Raw genomic sequence first — 13,504 nt, 5'->3', positions numbered from 1 at the left:
TTGCTCATTACGTCAGTCACTGGATTGTCTGGTCCAGACTGGATTATTTACAGGCAGCCATCATATAGCTGGAATATTGCTCAGTGAGGCAATAAGTGACAAACAAACCAAACTGCAAGTTACAATAACATCTCACCAAAAGTCCTTAAAAGATGATACTTTTTTATCTTGCCTGGCTCAGATTCAGTAAAATACATTTGAGTGGGGTATCCAAGTAGAACTGCAGCATCATATCTCAGTGGGGAGGACTATAAAACTGGCATAAGTCTAGATACATACAAGCAGTCATGCACACACATACACATCTTTGTATAGGTTCAATAATCTTGAATGCGACATTAAACCCCATATCAATCACCTTTAGTTAGTTAGTAATACAAAGATACTTATTATTAAACTATCACTGTTATAATTGTCATGTTTGTTTTTATAGAATCATTTGTGAGTGTTAAATATTTTCATAGTAGTTAATACGCTATGTTCAGTTGTACTTTCCTTAAGCTGTTTCCACTGTTTTGGAGTTCATTATAAAGCAGGTTTCTGATGGATTAACTTAACGCCATTAGGATGGATCACTTTCAAGATTGAAAGGCAGATTAAATTAAAACTATTTTCTGATGATAACTGATGGGTCTCTATACAGTGTAGGTTTTGTCAGTGCACCTTTTTCCTTAAGCAAATATATGGGTGTCTTCTTTTAAAGACAATGATACAAAATATCTACTCTATAATAATGGTGGGTGGTGCCTGTGTATTCTGACAAGCTGTCAATCTGACATATCCTGGGGAGGGGAGGTGATATGGGGTTAAACATCGCGTTAAACCTCGCGTTGAACATCGCGTTAAACATTGCGTGAAAGATTGTCCTGCTCAAATAGCAATGTGTATGTGTGTCTTCAATTATTACCTTTTTATCCTATTCTGTTTTTGAAGTTAGAGGAGAGGCATAATAATTTTTGGGGTTTTATTTTTCTTAACAAACTGTTCAAAGCATATCTGTGTATGTTAATTGTTGGTGGAGGAGATTGACAGGAAGCATGGATGTTTGGTTGAACTGTGTATATGGTGTATTACCGTAGATAAGCCAAATTTTGAGGACCAGAAAAAAGGTTCTGCAGAAAGTGGTCGGCTTGTGTATGTTACACTTTCATCAAATAAAAAACCACTGCGTTGTATCGCTTCAGGTGAATGAACAATGCTATAACAAATTTTGTCCATGAAAATGTGAAAATTGTGATTAACCATCACCAGACATGATATAATATACCCTTTAGATTGTAATTCTTGTTATACTAGGCATTGTTTTATGAAGATTACCGTGTGTATTGTCTTGTAAACTAAGCCGGAATAGCAATCAGCTGTACACGTTTTCTCCCAATCAATCTACAGGTGATTACGCTAAAACATACCCAATAATATAACGGAAAAGAATTTTGATGCAATGATCAGAAACAATAGTATCTGAAATTTCTATTTTGCTAAGAATGATAATATTATATTCTGATATTGTGTTATTTTAAGTACAGGTTTTACTATATATCTGTATTGTCGGATAGTTTATTACCGATGATGTAACGACAGGATTAACTTGCATAATTCAACACGGATGTGTTGATATTCTATTTTCAATGACGGATCATGATGAGACATAGTTTTAGGTTGAGGGTCTGGCTTATGTACCGCACATAACAGTTTGATACAGATTTCAAGGACCAAGCTTAAACCTTGGCTTATCTATGAGATCGGCTTATCTACCGTACGTTGGGTAAAGAAACCCAGGCACGGATGTTGTGATTTCCTTTATCTGTTAGAACAAGGTGATGTGAGGTGTGTGTTTGGTGGGTATGGATGACAAGCTAATTATTAATTTATCATGGCCTACTCCTGGCCTTGGCTTGAGCCAGTGAGATACTTCACGTTGTACTTGGTCTTGGCTACCGCCAAAGAAAATGTTATTGATAGTCTAGAGATTGTCAGGTCAATGATTTTGATGACATGTCCGTATAAGAAATGGAAGATAAGTGTTGTTTTGCTTATCTATGAAGGTTAATGGATTACCTGTCTGCATTTGCATTATCTCGTTACAGGTAAACAAAAGCCACCAGGCTGTGATGACCTCTGAACCTGATGGGACTCAAACCCTTGAGTTGAAGAACCTCATCAAGTCAAACTTTGGAACATACTCATGTGTAGCCAAGATGGCTGACAAGACAACTCTCACCACGAAGACCAAGCTGGTGCTTGAAGGTCAGTTACAGAACTATCTCCTCCCTCTTTTAGTTTAAGGATTGAAAGGTTGTCAGTTGCAGATCCAGATTGGAGATTCTGGGGTGGCCACCCCCTTTTTTTTAACATCTGAGGGCAATTTGTATGGTCATTGTTTACCATGATAACATGTTGATTTGGTTGTTAATGTAAAATAATAATAGTTTACATATTGTGTTTGTGATATTTTGGGTAGGCTTTTAGGTGGAACTCCCACACCCTACCCACACCCACACCACCCCACTGAAGTTACAAATGAAACAAGTGGAACCCCCCACCCAACCCACACCACACCACTGAAGTTACAAATGACACAATTGGAACCCCCCACCCAACCCACCCCACCCCACTGAAGTTACAAATGACACAAGTGGAACCCCCCACCCAACCCACACCACCCCACTGAAGTTACAAATGACACAAGTGGAACCCCCCACCCAACCCACACCACCCCACTGAAGTTACAAATGACACAAGTGGAACCCCCCACCCAACCCACACCACACCACTGAAGTTATAAATGACACAATTGGAACCCCCCACCCAACCCACACCACCCCACTGAAGTTAAAAATGACACAAGTGGAACCCCCCACCCAACCCACACCACCCCACTGAAGTTACAAATGACACAAGTGGAACCCCCCACCCAACCCACACCACCCCACTGAAGTTACAAATGACACAAGTGGAACCCCCCACCCAACCCACACCACACCACTGAAGTTATAAATGACACAATTGGAACCCCCCACCCAACCCACACCACCCCACTGAAGTTAAAAATGACACAAGTGGAACCCCCGGGGGGTGACGTGCAATGCCATTAGTTGCCTTTTACGACAAGCATAGTCGCCTTTTACGGCAAGCATGGGTTGCTGAAGACCTATTCTATCCCGGATCTTCACGGGTCTAACCTGGTTGTGAGGCAGCTCAAACAAGACAAAGGAGATTGCAAGAAAGTTAAAGCTGCAAAGATCACTGAACATTTCAGTTTTTCTACAAATGATTCTAAAGTTCCTTGGAAATTTACATGGCAGTTTTAATACATGAGTGAACACTTAGATTATTAATAGACAACGATAATCAGGTGTGTAAAAAGTAGACACTGTTTTCACTCCTGATTGAACCAAGTTGGCATTGTTTGTTTGATGGACGTAGACATAACAAACCTTTGATCTATCAGGGCCTAAATATCAAAGAGCAGCATCACAGTGTATTGGAAAGTAAATCAGTTCTTGAATAACACACTTAAATATTAATAGGTTTTTAATATCCAGTTATCTATTGCTATGGAAATGTCAGACAATCACTTAGAGTTATCACAGTAGAAAGTACTACCAGATTATTTCTTTTTGTGAGTGCAGAGTAAATATGCCAGATTAAGACAGATTGTCGACATGAAGCTTATTTCTGCTGGTGGAATATTGATGGGGTCTTTTGGACTGACAGTGCTATTGACATCATTGTGAGGCAGTGTCACGTAGGTTGCTTATCTTCATCGGTGTTGTGGAGGGAGGTGAAGGTATTGGTCAATAGTTCCATGTTTTGGGGGTTTGAGGCCTTGGTTTGTTGTGTATTATGAAATTGTTTCGAATGTTACAAAAATTGTTTTGATGTGTCAAATTGATAGTACAGCTGCTGTAATTGTGATTAATTTTTTGTTGCAGAAGTTGTTGAAATGGAGGAAGAGTAAGTACCTTTTTTTAACAATGATCCATTTGATAGATCTTAAAAATGTCTACATGTTGAGAGGATAAAGATGTTGTAAAGGATTACGATTTTTTCAGTTCCTTTGCTTGTGTTGTGATGTTTCCATGACCTTTTTTCATGCAAAAAGATCAGAATCAGAATAATATATATTTTTCATTTTTCAAGGATTACAATTTCTTTGTATTTGAATGTACATTAGCTATATGTGGGAATGTATATGTGCAGATTTGTAAGAAAATAATATTAATGATAAATATCTCAACAATTCCAGTCAAAGACGTCTTCTGTCAGGATTCTGACCAATAACATTCATGATAAAACAGGAAGTGCATGTGCAAGTAGGTAGTGTGGTCACTGATTATGTAGAAGTCCTGGGTTTGATTCCACATGAGCACAATTTGAAGAAGGTTTTGGTGTTACGTTTGGAAACATGGCAGAAAAGATGTCATGAACAATGTCACTAGGGTTGGAGGAATCTGTTGAATGAACCTGTTGAATGAACCTGTTGAATGAACCTGTTGAATGAACCTGTTGAATGTTTGTTGCCAGCATGAGGAAACCCAAGTTTGTGAAGACTCTCATGGACCTGTCCTGTCGTGATGGCGACATGGTGAACCTGGAGTGCCAGGTCCGTGGCGACCCTCGACCTCAAATCACATGGTACAGAGATGGCGAAGAAATACCCGACACTCAGGTAAATTTGAAATGTTGATGAATAGATTCAGTTTCAGGTGGCATAACAAGTCTGGATTAAATAATGACTTGGAATAAAGGCACTTTTACTTTAGAAAATTGTTGAGGGGTGGGGTATATAATCCATATTCTCAAGTTATATAAGCTTGTTACTGTTACAACCATAAAAACAATATGGCCTGTTTGAATTATATTATTATCATATTGTTTGAATTATCCATAGTAAAGTATTTTCCTGTGAAATGACTATGATATCAAATTATTGATTTGATTCATGATAAAGTGGTTCTAAATCTGTTCTTACACTTTTGAATACTTTAATGATTTTTCACAAAAACTATGTAACTAAGATTGAGTGAGCTGATTAACTGATCCCTCTGATATCAAGATCATAGAACATACTTCTCAAAAAGTCTTGTCAAAAGACATTATCACAGAAAACTTGTTAAAAGTGTTGTGATGATGACGTGGTGTGTGGGATTGTTTGTGTGCTGACACTGGGTCGTCCATCAGCCTCGATGTGAGCGTGATGACAGTGATGGAGGGTGTGTCAATAGGGCCGGTATTAATAGTAGGACTGTCGTAAACATCACTGCATGTGACAACACAGCTTCTTTATGATAAAATAAAGCCAATAAAACAGTACATGATTAATTTTAACTCTTTTGTCATCTTAAAACAGCATGGAAATTTGTCGTCAGAAAGACATTATTAATGTGAACAATGACGGTCCAAAAATAGTTCATGTATTTGTGTTTATGGTATGGGTGGCAACCCTTCGTTATGCCAGGATCCCCTTTTCATAGGTTGAGTCCCTGGTACCGTACTCGATGTAATAAACGCCCAGGGCGTTCTCAAAATTAGAAATAGGGGGCAGTTATTAGAATATTATTTTGGTGAGTTGAAAGATAAACGTCGTGGTTTATGCTGACAGCCTGAAATGTTTATATACGACAGATATATTTTCCCAGAATTTAAATGAATGATATAAATGGAATACTGTTCAAAGTGGCATTAAACTAACTCAGACACACGTCTTTTCGTTTTACATCAACACACCCAGAATAGTCTTGGAATACATCAGCATCTTTGGAGATGTAACAAACTTTATAGTCTAGATGTTTTTATAAAAAAAAACCTTTTTTTTATTATGTTAAACCCTTGATAGTCACAATACGGCTGAAATATTGGTGATGTGACTTAAACCTCACTCACTCACTTATAGTCTCGACCCTGTATTTACCACTGAAACCTAGTTTAGTTTGAACTCATGCAAAATCTTCCCAGACTGTTGAAATCAGAAAAAAACACTCACATGATAAAACAGAATTTGATGGAGATTATAACCAAGATTTCTCAAATAGTATTATTCTGCAGTTAACCAATGAATAGAAGATAATACTGTATTGTTTTATTTCAGGATTTCCAAATGAGCATGATCGGCACAACCTGTAAACTGTGTATAGTTGAGGTGTTCCCTGAAGATGAAGGCAAATATGAGTGCAAGGCAGTCAGCAGTGGAGGGCAGGCAACTACGTCATGCATAGTCTTTGTTGAAGGTAGGTTATCTCCCTTTGGCCTCATGCCCATGACCACTCTACATCACACAACATGTATCCATTTCTTCAGCCTATATATCTTGTCACATCTCTTTCAGGAATGTGTATTCGGCTTTAAACTGTTTGATATTACAAACACACCACAGTGTGCATCCATTACACACTGTCCAGCCACAAAACATATTTACATTTCAGATGTATGTTTTTCTCAGATATTATCCCAAGTTGATCTAATGTCCAAACATCCTAATAGCCCACATTTATTTTAATACTTTCTTCCTGGATTCTAACACTGAATGAAATTTTGTTTCTAAAAAGGATCATCAGTCCATTATTTACCTTCAACTGTGCTGAAAATTTGTTAACTGAATCTAAGCAGGTTTTCTAACACAACAATGGTAGAGGACTGCCCCGCTGCTATGGTTGGTTACCTACTAACAAACATGTAATTATGCCCTTTCCCTAACTCCCAGCTTACACAGTGGCTTCATGGATTCCGGCCCAGCTGTTGTGTCATGTTCTGTAATTGTGTAATGTGTGTCTTTGTAAACATTGCTAATGACCCATGTTTTGAGGTCACCTTTGAGCTGTGCAAGGTCAATGTCCTCCCCCTGAGGGGTAGAACAGATACCAAACGCCCCTAATTTCTAAGAAAGTAAAAAGTTGTCAGGATAGCTACTGACTGTGTGGGGCTTATAAGAAGTGCAGCTATCAGATCCTACATGGTGTGACACCATTGCCTGAAAGAGGGGTTTGGTGCTTAATCCATTGATCACCGGTTTGCTTCGATCTTCAGTGCAGTGATATTCTCCAGGCTGTCATGTTATGGCTGAGAGATTGCTGCTATGGCACAAATATTCATATATATTGAAGACTGAACACACAATTTCATAAAATATCCCCCAAAATAATTATCCCTTATTTTTTTGGTTCATTATTGCATAAATATATTGTTTTGTATTTATAAGCATCAGTTTGATATTTTGCATAAACTCTCCATATGTTCTGCTATCTAGAATATCATTTAAAATCATGGTGCTTTGTTCCGAAATAGTTCTTGTAATCAGTTGGACTGTATATCAGTAAGACAATATGAGTAGAATAGGTTGCCTTAAATACAAGCTTTGATAAGGTGGGATAAACATTGTCAGCCATTTTGTGCTATTTCCCTAAACAGTTGTTTGTTGTTGTTGATGTCATGTGACATGGTGTTGATGCTTTGTTTCCTTTGATGCTGGATTGTTGCAATGCCAAGATGCTTTGACTTTGTTTATATGTGGAGACACTCAAAGCTGTCACAGGGTGAAATATTGATCAAAAATAAAATCAAGAAAACAGTATTTCAAAACTATTTTCGTTCATCAAATTTTCTTCATTTGTGAATATGAACATATTATTTGGATAGCCGAGGAAATTATTGTCAACAACTGACAATCAAACGTCACAAGTATCAGGATATTTCTTTTAAACAGAACAAATTTGAAAACTTCTCCTGACTTTCAAAAGGCTGAGGGGCGGTCGGGTAGCGTAGTGGTTAAAGCGTTCGCTCCTCACGCCAAAGACCCGGGTTCGATTCCCAACATGGGTACTATGTTTGAAACACATTTCTGGTGTACCCTGCAGTGATATTGCTGGAATATTGCTAAAAGTGGCATACAACCTTACTCACTCACTCACTCATTACAAAAGGTTAAATATCATCACAAAATTCCAGAGGAATTTTGTTGTGTTAAAGTTTACTGCAGCATAATTTTGGACATGTTTTGAGTGTCAATTTACAAAACAAAACCTCCCTGTGCTAACTTTGTGTGTTAACCCAAACCCATGTTGTTAACCCGATCTGACCACCTCCCATTGTTTTCCAACTAGACGTCAATGACATGTCCATCGATACCGAGTCCAATGCCTCCTCGCTCAACCACGGTAAGACGCAGCCTCATCACATCTTGTGTAGACCTCGCTTAACTGCAGCCATGACCTCGCTAAACTGTCGAAACATAACTGAATAGGTTAAAACAGCATGTAACATTGTAACATAAAAAGTTATTTTTGTAACATAAAAAGTTATATTTGTAAATCATGTTTGGTATTCCATTCTTTTCATGTACTGATATGGTTTGTTAAATTGAAATAAGTTTGACATTTTTGGCGAAGAAAATTGTCATACCTTTGGTAATATTAATAACGTACATTAGTGAATATGTCAGCTTGGCAAGATATGGCTGTAGTCACTGCTTATATGTATAATCATACTCCAGAGCTTTCATCCCTAACAATATATGCTCTTGTTTACATGATAGAGAGGCAGTCATTTGTGAAACCCACAACAAAGGTTGCATATATTGTTGAGATGAAATCACTGGCTTCAGAACAAGGGATAAGTTCCATAATGTCTTCTCCCTTGAAAGCTTTTATTCAGCTGCTATAACGACAGTGCAGTGCTTCTATATAGCCCAAGTCTGTTTTCTGAATTTGTTCCCAGGAGAATTTAAACTGTCTGTTACTGACAGTGCAGAATCACTCATCCTTAATGGACCATTGAATGTTGTCTGATCAAATGCATCAACTATTTAGGCCAGATTGATTTTTATTTGCTTTACAGATTTTGATTATAAAAACTTTAGTTGGTAGGTCAAAACAATTTTGTTTAAAAACATGATACAGAATTTTTTGATCATTTTATAGTTTGATTTTGATTTTCGATCAGTAGATAAAAAAAAATATAATTTTGCCCTTGTTTGGGTCCACATTATTATTAATCTAAAATCTGTAATGATGATTTATTGTTGGAAGAAATTCTGTTTTAGTCATATAAAAATCTGTTTAATTTTTTTAAATTTTCATTTTTAAAGCAAATTTTATAGTTGGAGGTATAAAGTAACACCTTGTCATTCTGTGTTTATTGTGTTTCTGAATTTTCAATTTGAAAGGTCAGTTGATCTGTAAACCAACACTACAAGTTGTGAGGCCTGAGTGAAATATTTCTCCTGCTGCTGTCTCAGAAGGCAGACTCTGTAACCAGGTCTAGACCTTTGTGCTTCAGTTTATCACTGTAATAGCATTTCTTTCTTTATTTCCTCTAGACATTCTGTCACGCATACACACACAATATAGTCTCATGGCTAGAGGACATGGAGGGGGGGAAGCATGAAGTTGTTTTATACAAAACACCAAGCACATGTTTAGTTTTGTTATTTTATTTGAAATGTAAATTAGAAAATGCACAGGAATACCGGTGTCTTCGAGGAAACTGCAGATGTAAGATCAGATGCATGCTGAAGTGTTATGATTTGATTGTGATGAGTGTGCAGACACACACCAGGTGATTGGCGATGAGTGTAGAGATACACTTAGTGATTAGTGTTATACACCAGGTGATTGGTGATGAGTGTAGAGATACATTCAGTAATTAGTGTTATACACCAGGTGATTGGTGATGAGTGTAGAGATACATTCAGTGATAAGTGGTATACACCAGGTGATTGGTGATGAGTGTAGAGATACACTCAGTGATTAGTGTTATACACCAGGTGATTGGTGATGAGTGAAGAGATACACTCGGTAATTAGTGTTATACACCAAGTAATTGGTGTTAGAATGTACAGATCCACTATGCGTTTAATTTATTGATGTATTCTCAGATACACCCACCTGTGGTGATATGTGAAGTGATTGTAATATGATACGACAGATTGGTGCATGCACATTTCAACAACTGTTATCGGATCATATTCTATGAAACACATGTAAATATTTGAGAATTCTCAACATATAAACAGAATTGACTAAATATGGACTTCTGTTTGTTGATAGTTTAGTTATAATACTTACAGGAATGTCTGGAACATATTCTAATGTACAGACCGATATGTGGGTGACAAGATAATTTATGTGCACACAATGATAGATATTAAAAATGAAAGTCAAGGGGTCCTTGTCATAACTCTGATGTTAAGATTTAGGGGATCCCGAGATTATGTTCTGTAGGTTAAACTTCAACGTCCCCATGATCCAAATTAATTTTGAATGTTATATGGTCTATGATATTATTCCACTTGAGATAAGGTTGCAGTAGAACCCTGTTAAACCGGATGATGACAGTCGGCGAGAGTCATCCAGGCTAAGAAATTTCAGAATTTTAGACACCTGAACAGCAACTGTATGAAAAAAGGTGGGGTGTCCAATCTAATGGGGTTTTGAAACACAGGTTCTGAATAAACAAGGTCCACTGTACTCCTTATATTATTCTTCTGGTACACCAGACAGATGACTTGGAAGGATGGAAATCTTCCATATCTTAGTATCCCTATCAAAAGTTGAACAGCATCCATATCTTAGTATCCCTGTCAACAGTATCCGTATCTTAGTATCCCTGTCAAAAGTTAAACAGTATCCATATCTTAGTATCCCTATCAATAGTTGAAGAGTATCCATATCTTAGTATCCCTGTCAACAGTATCCGTATCTTAGTATCTTTATCAAAAGTTGAACAGCATCCATATCTTAGTATCCCTGTCAACAGTATCTGTATCTTAGTATCTCTATCAAAAGTTGAACAGCATCCATATCTTAGTATCCCTGTCAACAGTATCCTTATTTAAGTATCCCTATCAAAAGTTGAACAGTATCCATATCTTAATATCCCTATCAAAAGTTAAACAGTATCTGTTTCTTAGTATCCCTGTCAAAAGTTAAACAGTATCCATATCTTAGTATCCCTATCAATAGTTGAACAGTATCCATATCTTAGTATCTCTATCAACAGTTGAACAGCATCCATATCTTAGTATCCCTGTCAAAAGTTGAACAGTATCCATATATTAGCATCCCTGTCCAGTGTTGAGTTGTGTGCAGTGTTATATCTGATGTAGGTAAATATGCAGGGAATTTCTGCCTGCAACAGCCATGCTACGTATGAATCATCTAGTGTCCAAGTGTGTGTCTTCATACAGAAGGATTTCCTGCAGTGTGAGATACAATCAGAGGATGTCTGACCACACCATGGGTCAAGGAGTTGTTGATGTACAGCCAATATTACATATATAATGCAATGTGTTGTGAACAAAATTAAGGAAAACAAATTATCACAAGTATGATGTTTTTTAGAAGTGAAATAATTGTCATTTGGTGAAATATCTTATGGTTGCTATATTCCACATTCAATCAGGGTTTTGAATCCTGGTTTGCCCCAATTATGTTTCTAAGTTTGACATCACCATACACGTGCTTGTGGGTTTCACCAAAGTGGTAATTGTCTGAGACCTGCATCACATCGGGCTTTCCAACCACATCAAGCTGACACACCGTGATATAACTGGAATACTGTTCAAGGGGGCGTTAAACCCAACTCACTCACTCACTCATTCACTCACTCACTCACTCACTCACTCACTCACTCAATTACTCATCCTGTTGTAGGATATCAAATGTCAAGTCTCAAATCTAAAATTTTAGAAATCGTTATTTAAGAATTATTTTGACTTGGTGTGTAGTTTAAATCCATTCTCTATTTTGAGTAGGTTAAACTTATATAAAATGACAACATATACTTGTCCACCATTGTTGGTGTCCTCGTAGCTGGGTTGGTGACAGTGACAGACAGATCTGTTGGTTAAGTGATGGGTGATGTGGCAATCTGCATGGGATGGACCACCAACAGCTTGCTTTTACATCAGTTGAGATTGAGGAAATGGAAAACTCATTGGGTAACAGCTGACCGATGGTTGTGGGAGTGGACTCGTCATCCTGTCATCCATTGTTGCACACACAGCTGATGGGAACGTGATTCCGGGGAGTGTGATAATCATTGTTGTGGCATGTCCCCATGCAGTGAAACCATGCCTATTTATGTACAAGCCCATTTTTTGTAAATTTATTACCGTATATGACCGCAGATAAGCCAACCTCGTAGATAAGCCGAGGTATTAACTTGACCACTGAAATACGAAAGAAAATGATATGACCCGCAGATAAGCCGAACCAGGAAGTGAAAGGCAAAAAACATGTAAAGATTGTGGAGTTTATGAAGAACGATAAACTTTGAACATTCAATTGAAAACTTATTATCGGAAGTAGTAACATGCATAACATTTTTTTAATAATGACAACATTGGTGTATAATAATAACTTTATTGGTAATTTATAACAATAAATGCTCTAGTCGTGGCAACTTCCAAACTTTCGGGAAGTTGTAATCTATCGGACCGTCATTCAGGTGATGTTTCTGACAGATTACGATCTGAAAAATAGCATGAAAGTGTACCCCGTGGATAAGCCGACCCCTTTCTACAGAATCTTTTTTCTGGTCCTCAAAATTCGGCTTATCTGCGGACAAATACGGTAAGCAGTTTTCATTGTCAGCCTTTTTCTTTGATGTGGCATGGGTATGAAATTGATGAAATTAACTTGATGAACTTTGACAGGCTCCATCCCTGCTTGTGTCAGATGGATGATTCAAATGAAGAATGAAATTGAAGGATTGTTAATAAAGGCAAAACAACATGTGATGATGAGTTGGTGAATGACGAAGATCAATTATTGATGATTGTATATGCTAATGCATCAATCTGTATCAGATATCAGCTAGAAATGTGCTAAAATGGACCTCAGTTGCATGATGATCTTATGTGGTAGCTATGGCAAAATAGAGCCTATGTTTTATAGTGTATTTTAGGAGTTATCCATAAATATCTCATGAGGCAAGAGGCCAAATTACGACAAGAATTAAGATGGGTTTTTTTTAAAAGAATGGAAAGAGATACAAACACAACATTGAAGTGTTAATGTATTATTTTTAAGTGAAAATGAAATAAAATTTGCAAACTTCAGGATCGGCTTGTCTGTGTAAAAAAAGTAAATTTATTTGGCCTTTTGGAAAGATGTGTATATAATGTCAGAATTTACATAGCAACACATGGCGATGAATCACTGACTAGCAAATATCTGAACTTGATATATTTACATTCTTAGTTTTTCTACTTATACTACTTCACAACTTATAGATTTATCGATAAACATTGCCTGTATTCAAGGCCTGGAAACCTAAAAAAAAATAACAATTTTTTTTATATACATTCATTGATTTGCTGTTGCATGTAAATCTGAGCCTCATTCTGAAGTAGCGTGTCCTGGTCATGAGCTGGCTGGCCGGGTTTTTCCATCGCATGTCGGGCAAGGATTAACCTTGGTGACATAAATTCTCTGAAAAACCTTCATGATCAGCCATATGTTCAACAATGAGTAATGTTTCAAGGCCGCACATTGCATGGCACTTT

The 13,504-nt window shown here is 37.2% G+C and overlaps 1 protein-coding gene across 1 annotated transcript in view; it reads left to right on the top strand.

The window, feature by feature from the left end:
* Positions 1-13,504, top strand: part of LOC124140501 (titin-like) — a 461,816-nt gene that overhangs the window by 380,461 nt on the left and 67,851 nt on the right. The window contains exons 255-259 of the mRNA XM_048381766.1: positions 2,088-2,247; positions 3,936-3,957; positions 4,528-4,672; positions 6,092-6,230; positions 8,100-8,153. Coding sequence (XP_048237723.1) covers positions 2,088-2,247; positions 3,936-3,957; positions 4,528-4,672; positions 6,092-6,230; positions 8,100-8,153 — 520 coding nt within the window. The remainder of the gene's footprint in view (positions 1-2,087; positions 2,248-3,935; positions 3,958-4,527; positions 4,673-6,091; positions 6,231-8,099; positions 8,154-13,504) is intronic.

Source organism: Haliotis rufescens, unplaced genomic scaffold (assembly GCF_023055435.1).
Source record: "Haliotis rufescens isolate VD_foot unplaced genomic scaffold, xgHalRufe1.0.p SCAF_4, whole genome shotgun sequence".
Lineage (NCBI taxonomy): Eukaryota > Metazoa > Mollusca > Gastropoda > Lepetellida > Haliotidae > Haliotis > Haliotis rufescens.
This window is presented reverse-complemented; position numbering and strand designations above follow the sequence as displayed.